This window comes from Triturus cristatus, chromosome 3_2 (genome assembly GCF_964204655.1).
Source record: "Triturus cristatus chromosome 3_2, aTriCri1.1, whole genome shotgun sequence".
Lineage (NCBI taxonomy): Eukaryota > Metazoa > Chordata > Amphibia > Caudata > Salamandridae > Triturus > Triturus cristatus.
The window spans coordinates 85592909-85607203 of NC_140584.1; the positions used below are offsets into that span (position 1 = coordinate 85592909).

At 41.9% G+C, this 14295-nt stretch overlaps 1 protein-coding gene across 2 annotated transcripts in view; it reads right to left on the minus strand.

Moving 5' to 3' along the window:
- ITGB5 (integrin subunit beta 5) overlaps positions 1-14295 on the minus strand; it is a 522259-nt gene that overhangs the window by 330824 nt on the left and 177140 nt on the right. Inside the window, exon 3 of one of the 2 annotated variants that reach the window (XM_085647299.1) lies at positions 9794-10001. The exons of the other annotated variant lie outside the window; for it this stretch is intronic. Within the exon in view, the coding sequence (XP_085503425.1) occupies positions 9794-10001 (208 nt within the window). The remainder of the gene's footprint in view (positions 1-9793; positions 10002-14295) is intronic. 2 annotated transcript variants of the gene reach the window in all.

Sequence of the window (14295 nt, forward strand, 5' to 3'; positions counted from 1 at the left end):
GATGGTGTGACTTGCATGAATCCCACTTCAGTTTTCTTACACAGAAAGAACTGATAAACTCCAGCTAAAATAACTTGTTGTCCTCACATTGTGCGACTGGACCATCATCCACTACACAAGAGACTCCAAAATGAAAATAGAGACATCCAGTTTTCACTCTTATTATTGACCAATTTTGCCGGAATTCCACAATGGTATCCTATTCAGCAGAGATCAAACAAAATCCTACACCAAACTTCCCACACATCTCATGGTACAAATTGTACCTCACTACCAGGAGCCATTGTGGAGTGGGGACACAGTCCAAAGACTGGGTTCTCTGCTTCTACCCCTTTTTTCCTATTACCATTTTCCCTGGTGTCCTGTGGGTTTGGTTTTCTGCACTAGAGGAAGGCAGAAAAACTGCTTAGGACTTTCTGGGGTGGGGCACAATCTGATGTCTGGGCAGGCCACAGCCACCACTTATTTTGGAAGTTATTTTTCCTGGTGTCCAATTGACTTTCTGTCTCCTCCCCTAGGAGGGGCACATTAAGGGTAAACCACTCCACTCTGTCTTCTGGGGGCTTAGAAAGACTGCTGGAGCCATAATGGGATGGGAGAACAGCCCGATGATGCCTGGGCAAGACACCCTATCCCCTCTTTTTCTTTAAAGTTATTTTCCTTGGATCCTAGTGAGTTTTATGCTCCAGTAAAATCCCCCAATCTGCACCCAGGGTGGCAGATAAACTATTGAGACTTTGTTTGGGGGCAGAGCCTGATGCCAGGGTGGGCTGGCCCCAAGTCCTTCTTTTGTTTTCAAACCTATACCCCAGTATGTAGTGGGCTTTATGACAAAACTGAGGGCCAACGGGGGGTGGGGGGGTGGGTGATCGAACACCCAAAGTGCACACCCACACCCCCAGGGGCAGAAAGGCTTTCATTATTTAAGTGGTGGGGGCAGTAGCCTGGGAGTCTGCAATCCATCACTGGTGTTTAGTGAGTGGATTCCTACTTCGGAATCGTGGTCCTGTGGTGATTCGAAGCTGGGATCCACTAGAGAAATGTACTGCAGGATAGAGACCATTGCTCCCCATTCAATGATACCTCCCCCACTTGGATCGTGCCTGAGGGTTTTAGATATGCACCCTCAAATACTAAACAAAGCGAGACCTGTCAGCATTACCAGCACCGACTGGCTGCCAGTGTTGATCCACAGCATGTTTCGATGGTCACTCCCAAATGCCGATCCCAGAGGCAGACTTTTACCACATGATATAGACATAGCGTCAGGAAGATGCACTACAAAGAGATGCCTGGGATGCATACTTAGAAAAGCTGGCAGCTAAGATGGACGATAGACCTCCCTTAGAGATGGAACATCCTCTCCTCCCTTGTACACTAAGACCCACAATCCCCATCACACCACACGTATTTGAGGCATGTACTACTGACTTAGCAGCTTACGCTTCTTCCCTTTCCACCCCCACCCTGCCATTTCCCTCATGCATGTTACTAAGGTGGTGATACCATTATTCTCCTACCCACCACCAAGATCCACACAAACTTTCTGATAAACGGTGGAAACAACTGCAGCCTGTCGTCTACACCATCAGAGATGCTAGATTCACTCCACAGATATACAGTTTATGCCCCATTTGGGCATCCTATTGCTTCATAGACTATCAGCAATGGGCTTGTGACAAAGGGCACATACTGATCCCCTCTACTATCCGTGGAGATACACTGGACATGCAAGGCATTCAGCATTGTTGTTGAAGACACAATACATTGTTGCACTGCCAGGGTTTTCAATGATGTTGCACTTACTTGTGCACTGCTCATTTCTCCTCTACAACCGTATTGCTCTCTATTGTTTGCCTGTTCTATCCGTGATGCATATACATGAAAAATATCAATAAAGAACCACTTGGGGGGGGGAGGAGTACGGGGGGGGGGGGGGGACCAAAAACTGGTTTCACTTTCAACCAGTATGACGTAAGCGCACTATCACACTGATCAAAAAACAAAATAATCTTGTGGTGCGAGGGAAGCTCTTCCGCCATGTTCTGCATCTTTGTGGATGCATCAGAGTAATTTTCCCCACAGTTTGCTAGGCAAACCGTTCACGGGAACCGCACTGTGAATGGTTCATCCACAACACGTAAGCGGTTAATGATCGACACACAAAAAACATACCTCTAAGCTCAAGCGTCCTGCAATCACTCTTTGCTTAAGTAGTACAATACCGCCCCAGTTACTTTGCAAGCTACATATCTGTTGCCGGTGGCAGGCATGCATGTACGACCAATCACCGCCCTCACTGTATCACAGTGTGGGTCCAGCCGGTGGCTGAAGAGAGTGACTTTAAGGATGAACAATTTCGGAGGAATTGCTTGCAGCATAGGGCCAGGTACGAGCATAGATCCTTCTTGACGTTTCAGCAGCATTTTATGATACCCAACAATACATTTAAATTAGTCATCAACAATGTTTGGCAATCAATTCTTGACCAATATTTCTCACCAAATTAAGGCCGACATATGTCTGCTGCTCCTTTACATGTGAGGTCTGGCTTTAAAGGAATGCTGTAATGAGCACAAATACAAAGATATAGCATTGAAATGGGTACGCGAAGCAAAGAACTGTAGAGTAACATTGCTGTAGGTTAAAAGGTCAGCTGAAAGTTGCATTGTCAAGCCAGACCTAAAAATATATGTAGGTTAATGACTGCCCTCATATATACTGCTGCCAGAGAAAAACATCATAAATTATCTAGATAGCTAAAACACTTTAATAGCATTACAGTGTCATGTGGGCGGCCCTGAAAGTTCAAGCTCAGGCAGCTGGATAAATAAACAAAATGATCAGAGATGTCTGGAGGCCAAGCACTTCTTTTGTGGAAGCACACAACTTCTGCACAATAAAACATATACTCCTGGCTCCCAACATGTGGGCAGAGCCAAAGTCCCTTTCCTGATGGTTCTTGCATAATTGTCTCGGGCCATTAAACTGAGGTCCTGCTAAAAAGGTTAGGCAACCTCACTTTGCTTCTGGCCATACCATTTGTTAAAGGCCCACTCCCTGGTTATAGGCCCTCGCCTGCGGCTAAAGCCTATAACTTGGGTACAGGGCCTTTAACAACCAGTATAGCCCTAGGCAGCAGGCTAGAAAGCTATAGTAGGGTGGAGGGGCGTGTCGTGGAGTGGTATAGAGTGGAGTGGTATTGAGTGAAGTAGCATAGAGTGGGCTAGAGTGGAGTAGAGCAGAGGGATGTAGAGTGGGGGCGTGTCAGAGTGGCATAGAGTGGAGTGGTATAGAGTGAAGTATCATAGACTGGGGTAGAGTGGAGGGGTAGAGTGGGGTAGAGTGGAGGGGTGTAGAGTGGAGTGGGGGCGTGTCGTAGAGTGGCAAACAGTGGAGGGGTGTAGAGTGGTGGGGCGTCTTGTAGAGTGGAGAGGTGTGCAGTGGGGTGTCAAAGAGTGGTGTGTCGCAGTGTGGAATAGAGTAGTGTAGAGTGGAGGAGCAAAGTGTTGAAGAATGGAGTGGTGTAGAGTGGAGTATGTGTGGTGTGGTAGCACACTGCTGTTAAAGACAACACCTTTTCAATTGAAATTACTATTATATTTGCACAGTCCTACAGTTTTGCTGATTAAAGTATACAGCACACAAACATTAATGTGTGGAAATGTCCTCATCCAGTGTGTTGATTTTGTTTGATCATATTAAACTATTTGTTTCCACCACACTTCAGAATTACAAAAATAATTGCTTCATTTGTGCTTTCCTAATTCTGATATATTTTTAAATATCTGCACAATTTATTTACAGACATTTAAATTTTTGATGTGTGCTAGAAAAAAGCCTTTCTGTTCACAGCACGATTGCAACATCTCACTTTGCACGCAGAGAATGAAAAGTAAACACCAAGCTCCCTTTGAATAATGAGTGTGACATCCCACCTCTGTCTTTGAATGCACAACAAATGTAAATAGATCAGAACAAGATTTAAAGGCCTGTTCACAGAAAGTGAGCAGAGCGTAGGCTATGCTCCACGGGAGGGACAAACTCAAGCTAGACAACCTAAAACAAATAAAGCCAGCAACTGGAAAGCAAGCAAATGTGAGTTACAAACCACAAAGTTAATGGTAAGCAATGGGTGGAATGCATTCCTGATTCAGCTTTCATAATGTCCCCAAGACGTCGTTAGCAAACCAGACAGCTGCGCTGTCTGGTAGGCTTTGACCTAAAAGCGAAGGTAAAAACATCTCCATCGCTAAATTTTCAACCAACAGCACGAAAATCCCCAAATCATTTAAAAACATAGGCTCCTACTCTAGCAAGAAAGGAAAATAAAGCGTATATTTACAGTGACACCTATATTCGTTTATCAACGAAGAATCAGACTCAAAGAAATTGTATACAGCAAGCCAGGACCAAAATATGAAATCCAATTACAGAAAGGACAGTACCCTGCCACAATTGCGGTCATTGCAATGCCATAATACTGAGCAATAAAATAATCTGTCGAAGTCAGACAAAAAAAATCATCAACAGAAAAATGAAAATCAACATTCAATTCCATTAGTGGCCTTTCTGCACTGAATTGTCCTTGAGGCAAATTGTACATTTAGAAAACAGAACACAAAAGCAAAATAAGACTCTATGGACACCAAAGTAATATTAGAAATAAAAAGAAAAATCCTGAGTTGCCAGACACTTGACTGATGGCAGTCACAGTACTTGTCTGCCTAAATTCCAGGCCACTGAAAAATAGGAAAAACAAAAATAGAGGAAGTTTTTATTGCAAAACTCCATCAAACTGTGAGTACTCTTCACTGAAATGGGTCAAGCTCGAATGCTTCTCACACATACTAAACTATGGGCCTTATTTAGAGTTTGGCAGACAGGAAACTTTGTCAAAAAGTTACAAATACCTTGTCTACTGTCTTGCCTTTATGGCTCCAATGCGCTTGGTTTACAGTGAAGTGGAATATGGCACATTTGTGGTAGAGTATCCTACTCGCCGAACTCTTAACAAGGCCCTAAGTATTAAGCATGCACCTATCTCTTAAAATGTTCTTGCAATAGAAACGAATATGCCATCATTGTCTAAAATCTACTGGAAGTTATTTTGTTTCCCATCTTGGCAATCAACAATATCAGTTCAAAGCTTTCCAGTCTATCATCGGATGGTAATGGCCAAACTACTTCATCACCGCTTTCTAGCACCTTTACAAACATCTGATTCAAAAGAATGGGAAATTCAGCTGTAAACATGTCACGCATGCATGCAGGATGGGTTAGGCACCCATATCAAGACAAACTTTAACTATGGCTCACATTCGGGAACCTTGTCACAATATATATTATCTGTGATTGAATTGGGTGGGACATTTCCTGGTACTAACGATTTGAGTAAATGCGTTTGCCACATAACAAACACATAGACCCAATGACACATAACTGTTGTGACTTTAATTGTCACAATGAATCATTTTCCTTAGTTGCCTGTTCCTTTTGCTCAGCCAGTGTGGATGTGATGTAATTGAATGCTGAAGTTAAGTGATTTATGTGTGGAATGCTTGAGTGTCTGGTGAGCTAGACAGTATCAGTTGGAGTGTGTGGGCTGAGCAGCAAGGATGCTGCTCCTGGTGGGGCTTACTTAATACTATCTTCTATACTTGGACTTGCTTAACAGCTTACCTGTAATCTTAATAAACCATCTTCTTTCACACTATGTCTACTGGGCTTCCGTCCATTATAACAATAACCATGTGTAAAGATACCCTAAAGTTTAGGTGCATTCCTTAATTAACTTACGGATGATAGCTAAGCTCGGTGGGACATTTCGAGGTACCGTGTCACCTTTGACTTTCGAGTCCTACTACCACTAAGAACTTGGTGACGTTGAACTGACTCCCATAGATCTGGATTTTGTTTTCCACAAATATTCTACGACTTTTGCATGGTGAGTATATTATGATCAGGCCTAGTAGTGTACATGAACAGTGCACTAGGTTCTACGGTGATTTCCTCCCAGGAACCTTTTTCATGGATTAGTATTAAGTTTATTTCTCTTCTTCTACTGTTCTAATTTTAAATGATATTTATTGGCTTGTGTCTTTGATTCCCAGGTGTCAGTGTAAAAAGTTCAGTCCGCCATGAAGAAGAATTCATTCCGAAATGCATTGGGCCTGACCAAGGGTAGATAACGAATGATAAATTGCGGATTAATGTTTTAATAACAATATCCCAGGACTATTAATAAAACTGGTTTGTTGAGCAGAGTACCAAAGTGATGTTCTATGATTTTCATGCATCCACCATCAAATTAGTAGTAGAGAATAGGCTTTAAAGGAGGAAAAGGTATAGAAATGATGCTCTTCACAAACAGCATTATACCCCTCAAATCTGGAAATGACCAGAGCCTGGGCACTAGATAAAAATCAAAAGGATAAAAAACACAAGAAGTTTGTTTGACACAAACAGAAGTATGCCACTAGGCTAACGTGTGCTGGAGTGAATAGCAAATACTCACAGGTAAAAACTAAGGAACAGAAGAAGAAGCAACAGTAAAAGGGAAAGGAAAAGAGGGTAACATTGAGAGCCAAGACTGCATTGAAAGTTGTGTGCGAAGACACAAAAAACTCAGGTTGTGGATGGATTTAACTTGCCTAATGATAGGGATTTCAGCATTTTTTGACACCCACACACTCCTTTAGCCAGTCAACATAATATACAGTTACAATGCGTGCAAAAAAATAATCCATGATATGTTTCAACATTGGCTGTTCAAATGTTGAGTTTGGTGGAATTCTTTAAATAACCACCCCCGTTTTATTTTAGGCCTGGGTTTGAAATTCTGCTCCGCTCGCAGAATTTGCAGAGTTTCTCCCAGTCCGCCTAGCATGCAGAGTTCCAAAAAACTCCGCTTGCATAGCGGAGCGGAGTTTTTTCCTCACTCGTCAATGTTAAGTCGGTGAGTACGTGCAAGGAAATTCTTACTCCAGACCACCTCCCGGCGAGATTTCTCAACGTGGGCAGTCATGAATCGTCACTACCGTTCGCGTTAAGAACCCTTCCTTTTGCGCTGAAGAAGCTGCCGCTCGAGTGGCAGAAAGAAGTAGTGCCCTCTAGCACTGCGTGTGGTGCCGTTCGCACTGGTTTTACAGTGCGGGACAAACACCCACCGCTAAAAATCAGTGCAAACTGCATGACGTAATGCACTCTGCAACTTGCAAAACTCTGCATAATTCGGCTGTATTTTTGGGTCACTTCCCGGATTTTGGCATAGCGGAGCTCCGCAAACTCAACACTGGCCTAATTTTCTTCACTTTGAAAAGGACAGAGTGGGTAAGTCTTATTGGACATCATTCTGTCACATTATCACGCCCATCCGGTGTTACGACTTCTCTGGGCCCTATGGTACTTTCACAGGTCTTTATGTACATTCAATGAAATGGGCGTTCTGATGCAGTCATAAGACACATAAACATAAGAAACGGGGTTTTGAGGTAACAATGTGTCAATTGTGGTCATGCCTATATAGCCCTGACTGTTTTGGGGAGAAAACAACTAGAAAAAAAGGTTAGAGTGACAGCATTTTCATGGGAATGACTCCTGAAAATGTTATATATTTATTTAATATCACTACATAGTTGATATTATATGAAAGGGACTAACACAATTTTTGGTAACCAGGGCATATTTTTCAATATTGGATTTTGACCCAGAACAAGAGAGAGAAAGGCAGAAAAGGGGGCAGAAAGGAAGAATGGAAAGATAGGGACAGTGACAAAGATAGCAAGCAGGGATGAAAGATAAGCTGCAAGAAATAAAAAGACAGGAAGTGTAGGTAGTGAAAGAAAGAGGCACCAGGTGGGATAAAAACCTAGGCAGCCTTCCACAACTCCAATATTCGACAGTGGTTCCTAAGAACCTCTGGCCCCTTCCTTTTTTGGAACTAATAAATTGAAAAGTAGGTAAATTACATGAATGTATTCACATTTAATCAGAGTGTCGATTACCAACTTTTTGGATGTCATTAACTCTTCAAGGAATTCACATGGAAAGTTGCACCTGGAGCGGGTGTCCAGATAGATTCCTTGGGAAAACGTGATTTCGGAGATCTCCAAGGTGGAGAAATCTGCATGGGATGAAAAGGTTCCAAAGTGCAAATGTACATTTTTTTTAATTTTATTTCCTTGGCAGGGAAAAATATGGTCTCCCTAGAAAAACACCTTTCCCTACATCGCCACTAAATTTGGGGGTGACCATCTCCCTTCCCACCTTGGAAGGGGTATTTACGACAGCTTTTAGCAGAAGTAAATATACAACCCTTCCCAGGCTAGAACAGCAGACGTGAAGCAGTTTATGAAGGTCCACAGACATACTTGTGTGTGAGCGTTCACAAGCTCCCAAGACTACTGAGGACTTGGAACACCAAGGAATGCCTTAAATTCCATCCTAGTACTGGAATTTGGAGTGTGGAGAGCTCTGTGCTCATGGCAGCCATCTCTACACCCTTAAGGGTTTGCTCCTGCCAAGAATCCCTTTGTAACCTTCTTGCAAGGGTAATCAAGGTTAATTTGGTCATAAGTTACCGTCAAAGACAAATGTACTTCAGTGAATAGGCCCCATTATTTTTACAAACTAAGCAGTGCACCACACACAGTTTAATACCTATTCAGCCTCATCTATCTTTAAAAGAGTTTACGATAGGCAGGCCCACGGAAATTATGTGGTTCTGCAGCTGCCGAGTTTTCAGCTTAATGAGCTATGTGCCGCATAATCCAATATCAGCAGCATAATGTGCAGATCTTAAATAAAATATTGTGGCTAGCTAAAAAGTATTAAAAAAGTTACTTAAAACTTGACGTCACGTGTTTCCATGCGGGGTTAGGCCCTTTACAAAGGTTGACTGGTCACCTTTCAGTTGCTTATTGTTGTATTTTGGGTGTTAAAATGGTACTAATGAAATGAAATCGTTACACGGATTGTGTTAATGTGTAAAAATGTTAAAATAATTAAGTAATACTAGCACAAACTGTGCAACATTGTCCCACATAATTTAGTCAAATCTCCAGCTAATTTGTTTATCGCCTGTCACATATGGCCCTGACAATACATTACATAACATGTATTTGTTAAAAGGAAGGAACAGAATACATGAGTAAACCCGTTCACCCAGTTGAGACCGGGTATGTTGTGTACCAAAAACAACAATGTCTCAACCAGTAATCATTAATAAAGACCGTTACACATAGAGTGTGCATCACTTAAGGAGGGGAAAAAAAGAGTAGGGAGACCAAGGAATAGAGAATAAGGGTTGTTATTTGCAGGTAGTTATAACAGCATTATATTACAATTGGATTGGAGTAACCATAACAACCAAATGTGCACTGAACGTGCTTGTGTGAGTGAACGGTGCAGTGACACAGTTCCTTCGCCTATTTAGTTTTCGCTGAAGACGCTCTATTTCGTGTATTTGTTAAAGCGCATATTCACCCAGAGGTATCTTGGCGCTGAATAACAGATGTTTATTGTTAGCCAACTCATTGGTACTCCTTGTATCGACCTCAGATGGATGAAAGGCTGAGTGGACCCGCCGGGATTTGAACCTGTGATCATGAGGTCGAACACAGGCCCCTGCAGTGGACGCATTAGCCACCAGACCAGGCTAGGAAGTGTCGCTTCTCTACTTAATTAAATACGCAGAGAGAGCCCACAAGCTTGTGGACAATTGTGTCCCTGTAACTTCCTTCCTCGATGCTCGAGTGTCAGGTCTATCACTGGTTGTAAGGACAAAACTCACCAGGCCGCAGGCTCAGGGAGATCTTCTGAGGTATGATCTGGGTCACAGCAGAGTGAGTGGCGCCGGATCCCTTGCTACTCAGGGAAACATTTTTCACTATGTTTACCCTGCTAGCAGGATTTTCAATGTACTCCTTAGTGCAACCTTTCTTTATCAGGTTTTCGACATAGTCACATCTTGAAACAATGGTTCTGGCGCTGCCCAGCTCCTAAAAAAAAAAAAAAAAAAGATAACACGCAATCAATCAGAATATTGCACTTTTTGGGGAATCTCATTTAGACTTTAATAGCAATGTCCCAATTTTTATAACAATATTTGTAATACATTCCAACAGAAGCAATAATTTATGGTGACAGAAATGAATGGTATACATAAATAAGAATATTTGTATGTATTAAGAAATGGTGCAGCTCTTACAAATTTTAAGATTTGGAGAAAGTATGATAATTTTTAACCATTGATTAGAGTATAAAATAGAATATTTGTGCTCGTTTTAAATCAAAGTGATATCAGAGAAGAGCACTATTTTTGTAAAAATGTTATATGGAGTTTAAATTTAAAAAAATTAAAAGTTGTAATAATGTAGTTAAGTTACAGTTTAAAAATATGTTGGGTCACGCATGAACATTATGGAGCTCTAGCGAATTATTTTACATGTATAGTTTCTGTACCCATCAGACCAAGATTTGTGTATGTTCTGACCAGACGAGGACAAAGATGATTTATAACATCAATACTAGTCGCCAATTGAAACAAACCGAGACTCCTCCTCAACAGATTGTAATCCAAAATATGATATACATTTTAGGAAACTCATTAGGCGTGTCAGGATTTTGTCATGCAGAATATTTTTTATTTTTTGTTATATTCAGCGATTCCAAACAAACAAAAACGATGAAAAGTAGCTGCAGGACACTGTATAGAGAAATGTCTAGTAGCTGCGACAGACGAGATTCACAGTTCCACCTAGACATTCACTTCTTAAACCAGTCTCCCACAGGAGAAAATATTGTGAAAAAGTGGAACCTTAAAAAAGAATAGAGAAAATGTCACAAATAGAGGGTTGTGTGAGAGCGTGTGTAAATAAACATTGTGCTCCAGCCTACTCACAAATCTAATCTTGAGGGCAGCCGCCAGGCCATAGTGATTTCATTTGCCTGGACACATCATGGCCCTCTTTAAGCCTAATGGGGTTAAGGAAAGACATCCCCGCCTTTGAGTTTGACAAAGAAACAAGGGAAGGAGGAAGTATTTGAGATCATGACCAAGTCATATCTAAATACTCGAGGTGAATAGATACGTTAAAAGGAACATCTAAAAAGCAGAAATAAACTGGCAAATAGTTAACATGACGAAACAAATGTATGTCTTCTTATTTGTGCCCATCCATGTGCATAGCGGCCATGTGTTCTATGTCACGTGCAACACACTTCCCACACTTCTGACTTTTTTCAGCCAACTTAATTAAGCATTCATGCATTTTGGGTTTTGTAGTTTCAGTTTTGTCATTAATAGAACGTGCTTAAAACCCAACCATTCAAAATCCTCCTAGCCAAAAAAACGTAGCCGAGCTAATCGAGTCACACACGGGGTACATCAACTTCATTCTTCTATTGTGTGTCCCCCATGTGTCCCCAGAAAGCCCTCAGCCCTATGCACTGAACTGCACACCCAGTGCTCCAGGATACACAAAATCCAGGGCTCACTTCACAGAACACAGCAAGTTGTGCCGGAAACAAGCTTCTTGCACAGCATGTCACTGCAAACAGGCTAAAGCCCGCCATTTTCAGACACGTAGCCAGATGGTTATAGCTTTTGACGAGTGTCGCGCGTCTCTTCCACTCAGCGACCTTGACATCAAATGCTGTGACCCAGTGCCAACCAGCGGGAGGCTTGTAGGCGGAGACTCACTGACCTGTAGAGTGGACGGGACCCCATTTATGTCGCTCGCCAAGCCGTGTTGCATGAACCATGACTATTAGAACTCATTAGTGAATAAGGGTTTGGTCTAAAGAAAGGGTCTCCAACCTTTTCTGTAATAAGAGCTACTTATGCTCAGTGAAAATCCTCTAGAGCTGCTAATGTTATCAGAGATCTAATAGTAACCACACAAAGCAGGATAACATTAGTGGCCTTTATATGCAAGATTACCAGCAGTGATCACCTCAGTGTATCAGGCATGGCTGCCAGCAGTAAAGTAAAAAATACTTTGTCAATATAAAATGCCTCTACATCGGTAACACATAACAGCCGTAGCTGCAATGCCCCTACGCCCAAGTTAATATTAGAAATACATCTATCCAACACAGATTGTGATCACTCAAATATCAGCTTTAAATGTGGAAATGGGACCATTTTTACCCAAACACCAAGGGATGAGTTCTGAAAATAAATGCATTTTCATCCTGAATATGCTTTTTCAGTTTTGGTATACATGTATTAATTCAACCAAGCAAAAGGGTCTAAATTAAATCAAAGGGCTACGCATAGGAGAGCTACTTGCAGGCAGCTGGAGAGCTACCAGTAACTCACAAGCCCAAAGCCATGTGATGACGAGCCCCTAACCATCTTGCAACGCGGCTGTCCCAGTAGTTTACTAATCTCAAGCCTTGAATGTATTTCCCAGAAACAAAAAATACATTCTTTCGAGTTCCAAACCATAATAGCTCGTGTCAATATCCATTCCGATAAATATATGCGTTCCCGCCATTTATGCATTCTTACATGTCAAGATAAAATATTCTCAATTAACAATTTTTGAGCTTGCAAAGCTTTTTTTCTTTCATTAGCAGCTGCACCCCATGCTCATTGGATTAGGTTTGCAGCATCCTTTGTTTTTTCTCAAGTGGATCATTACAATTTAAGCTTTATTATTGGGGCAACAACGCTAAACAAAGTATTTAAAGTACAGTCCCACCAATAAAGTGAAAGGTTTATATTTGTTTTGCAAAGCTCTACTGTTGGGTCACCCATGGCCCATTGTGTTGTATTCCACCGATATCTACCAGCACAAAAAAATAACTCGGAAAGGTAAAACTCCGTAAACGGGCTTGCTAAGAGGCGATGAGATTTTTTCCCGTTCGCCCTGTGTCCTTGTCTTGCTCGGCAAGAGTCGAGTACAAAAGATGGCTAGGAGTGGGCCACAAAAAATGGACAATGGCCACTGTACGCTTGAACCCGAAAATAGGGATACAAATGGAGGCCTAGTTCTCCAAACCAAAAAAGTGCGAGGATATAAAGTAAAGCGTGCCTTTGATTAGGTGATAAAGTTATGGGTTCCAATATAACCTTCAGTTTATAGACAGCAGAGCACCCCACAATGTGGACAATGGTCTCTGCAAACTAATACTAAGAATACGGACAAGATTATTATGTATACACTTTCATTTTGGCTTGTCGTGGGATGATCTATGAACAGAGGAGCACATAAGGTCTGACAGCTATCATAGTTAAAGCTTCTAGATGTTTCTTATTTTTTTTATTTATCATTTTCAAAGAACAAGATATACAGTAGAGGCTCTGCAATAAGCGAGTCCTCATCTTGACATAGCAATACGACATAGAACAAAACATTTGATTATACAAGCATTTCACCTGCATGTATTCATTTGGTGAGCACTATTAGAAGCATACAGTCCTGATAAGCCTAGCATCCAGCCGTGGTATCCATCCCTCCGACTTGTTCCAGTTCAACATCTAATCCAAACTACACCAGTGTCCACGCAGAGAATATGAAAGAGGCTATTGTTATATGACTTGAAGGTGATTTTTGGGACATGACCAAGCGACAAGAGGTTTGCATCATCTTCCAGAATACCTGCAACCAATGGGGTGTAGCTAACCAGCTATGCCATCTGGGAGGGTGCAACAGAGCAGGCTGGACCGCAATTGGCATGAGGTAGGGTCTCAAAAGTCCTCAGATATCTTTGGGTCTCAAGGGCAGTGGTAGCAATTCCACATATACTTCCAGCTGCTCATCAAAATATAGTAGAGGGTTCAGCCATTGCTTGAAATTGGGTCTCTCCCTCCTCCTCAACTGTAAGCCACCTCTGTTTTGGCCATCAATAATGCAAGTGCAATGAACTTTTATTGTGATGTCTGTAAGTCCCCCACCAATCCTAATGCACAATTTCAGGGTCTATCTCTATTACACAGTCCATCATGGGGGACACAGCAGCAATCACCTTGTGGCCGCATAAAAGGACCCAAATGCATGTCCAAGCCAAGTGCAAGAAACCCGCTCAAATGCCCAACATCTCATACAATGTGAGTCTTCGTGGAGTCTAAACCTCCATAGTGACAAGGGAGTGCTATAGGCTCTCTGTACAAATGTGTACAAAATCAGCAGGCGAATACTAGAGGTTACCAGGACAGTCTGAGAACACATACATTTCCACGTATCTTTGGAAATATCCCCTCTCAGTTCCTCCTCCTATTTGTTTTATCGGAACACGCTACCATTAACAGTTCACATTGAAACTAAATATTGTCAGTCAGTCAGT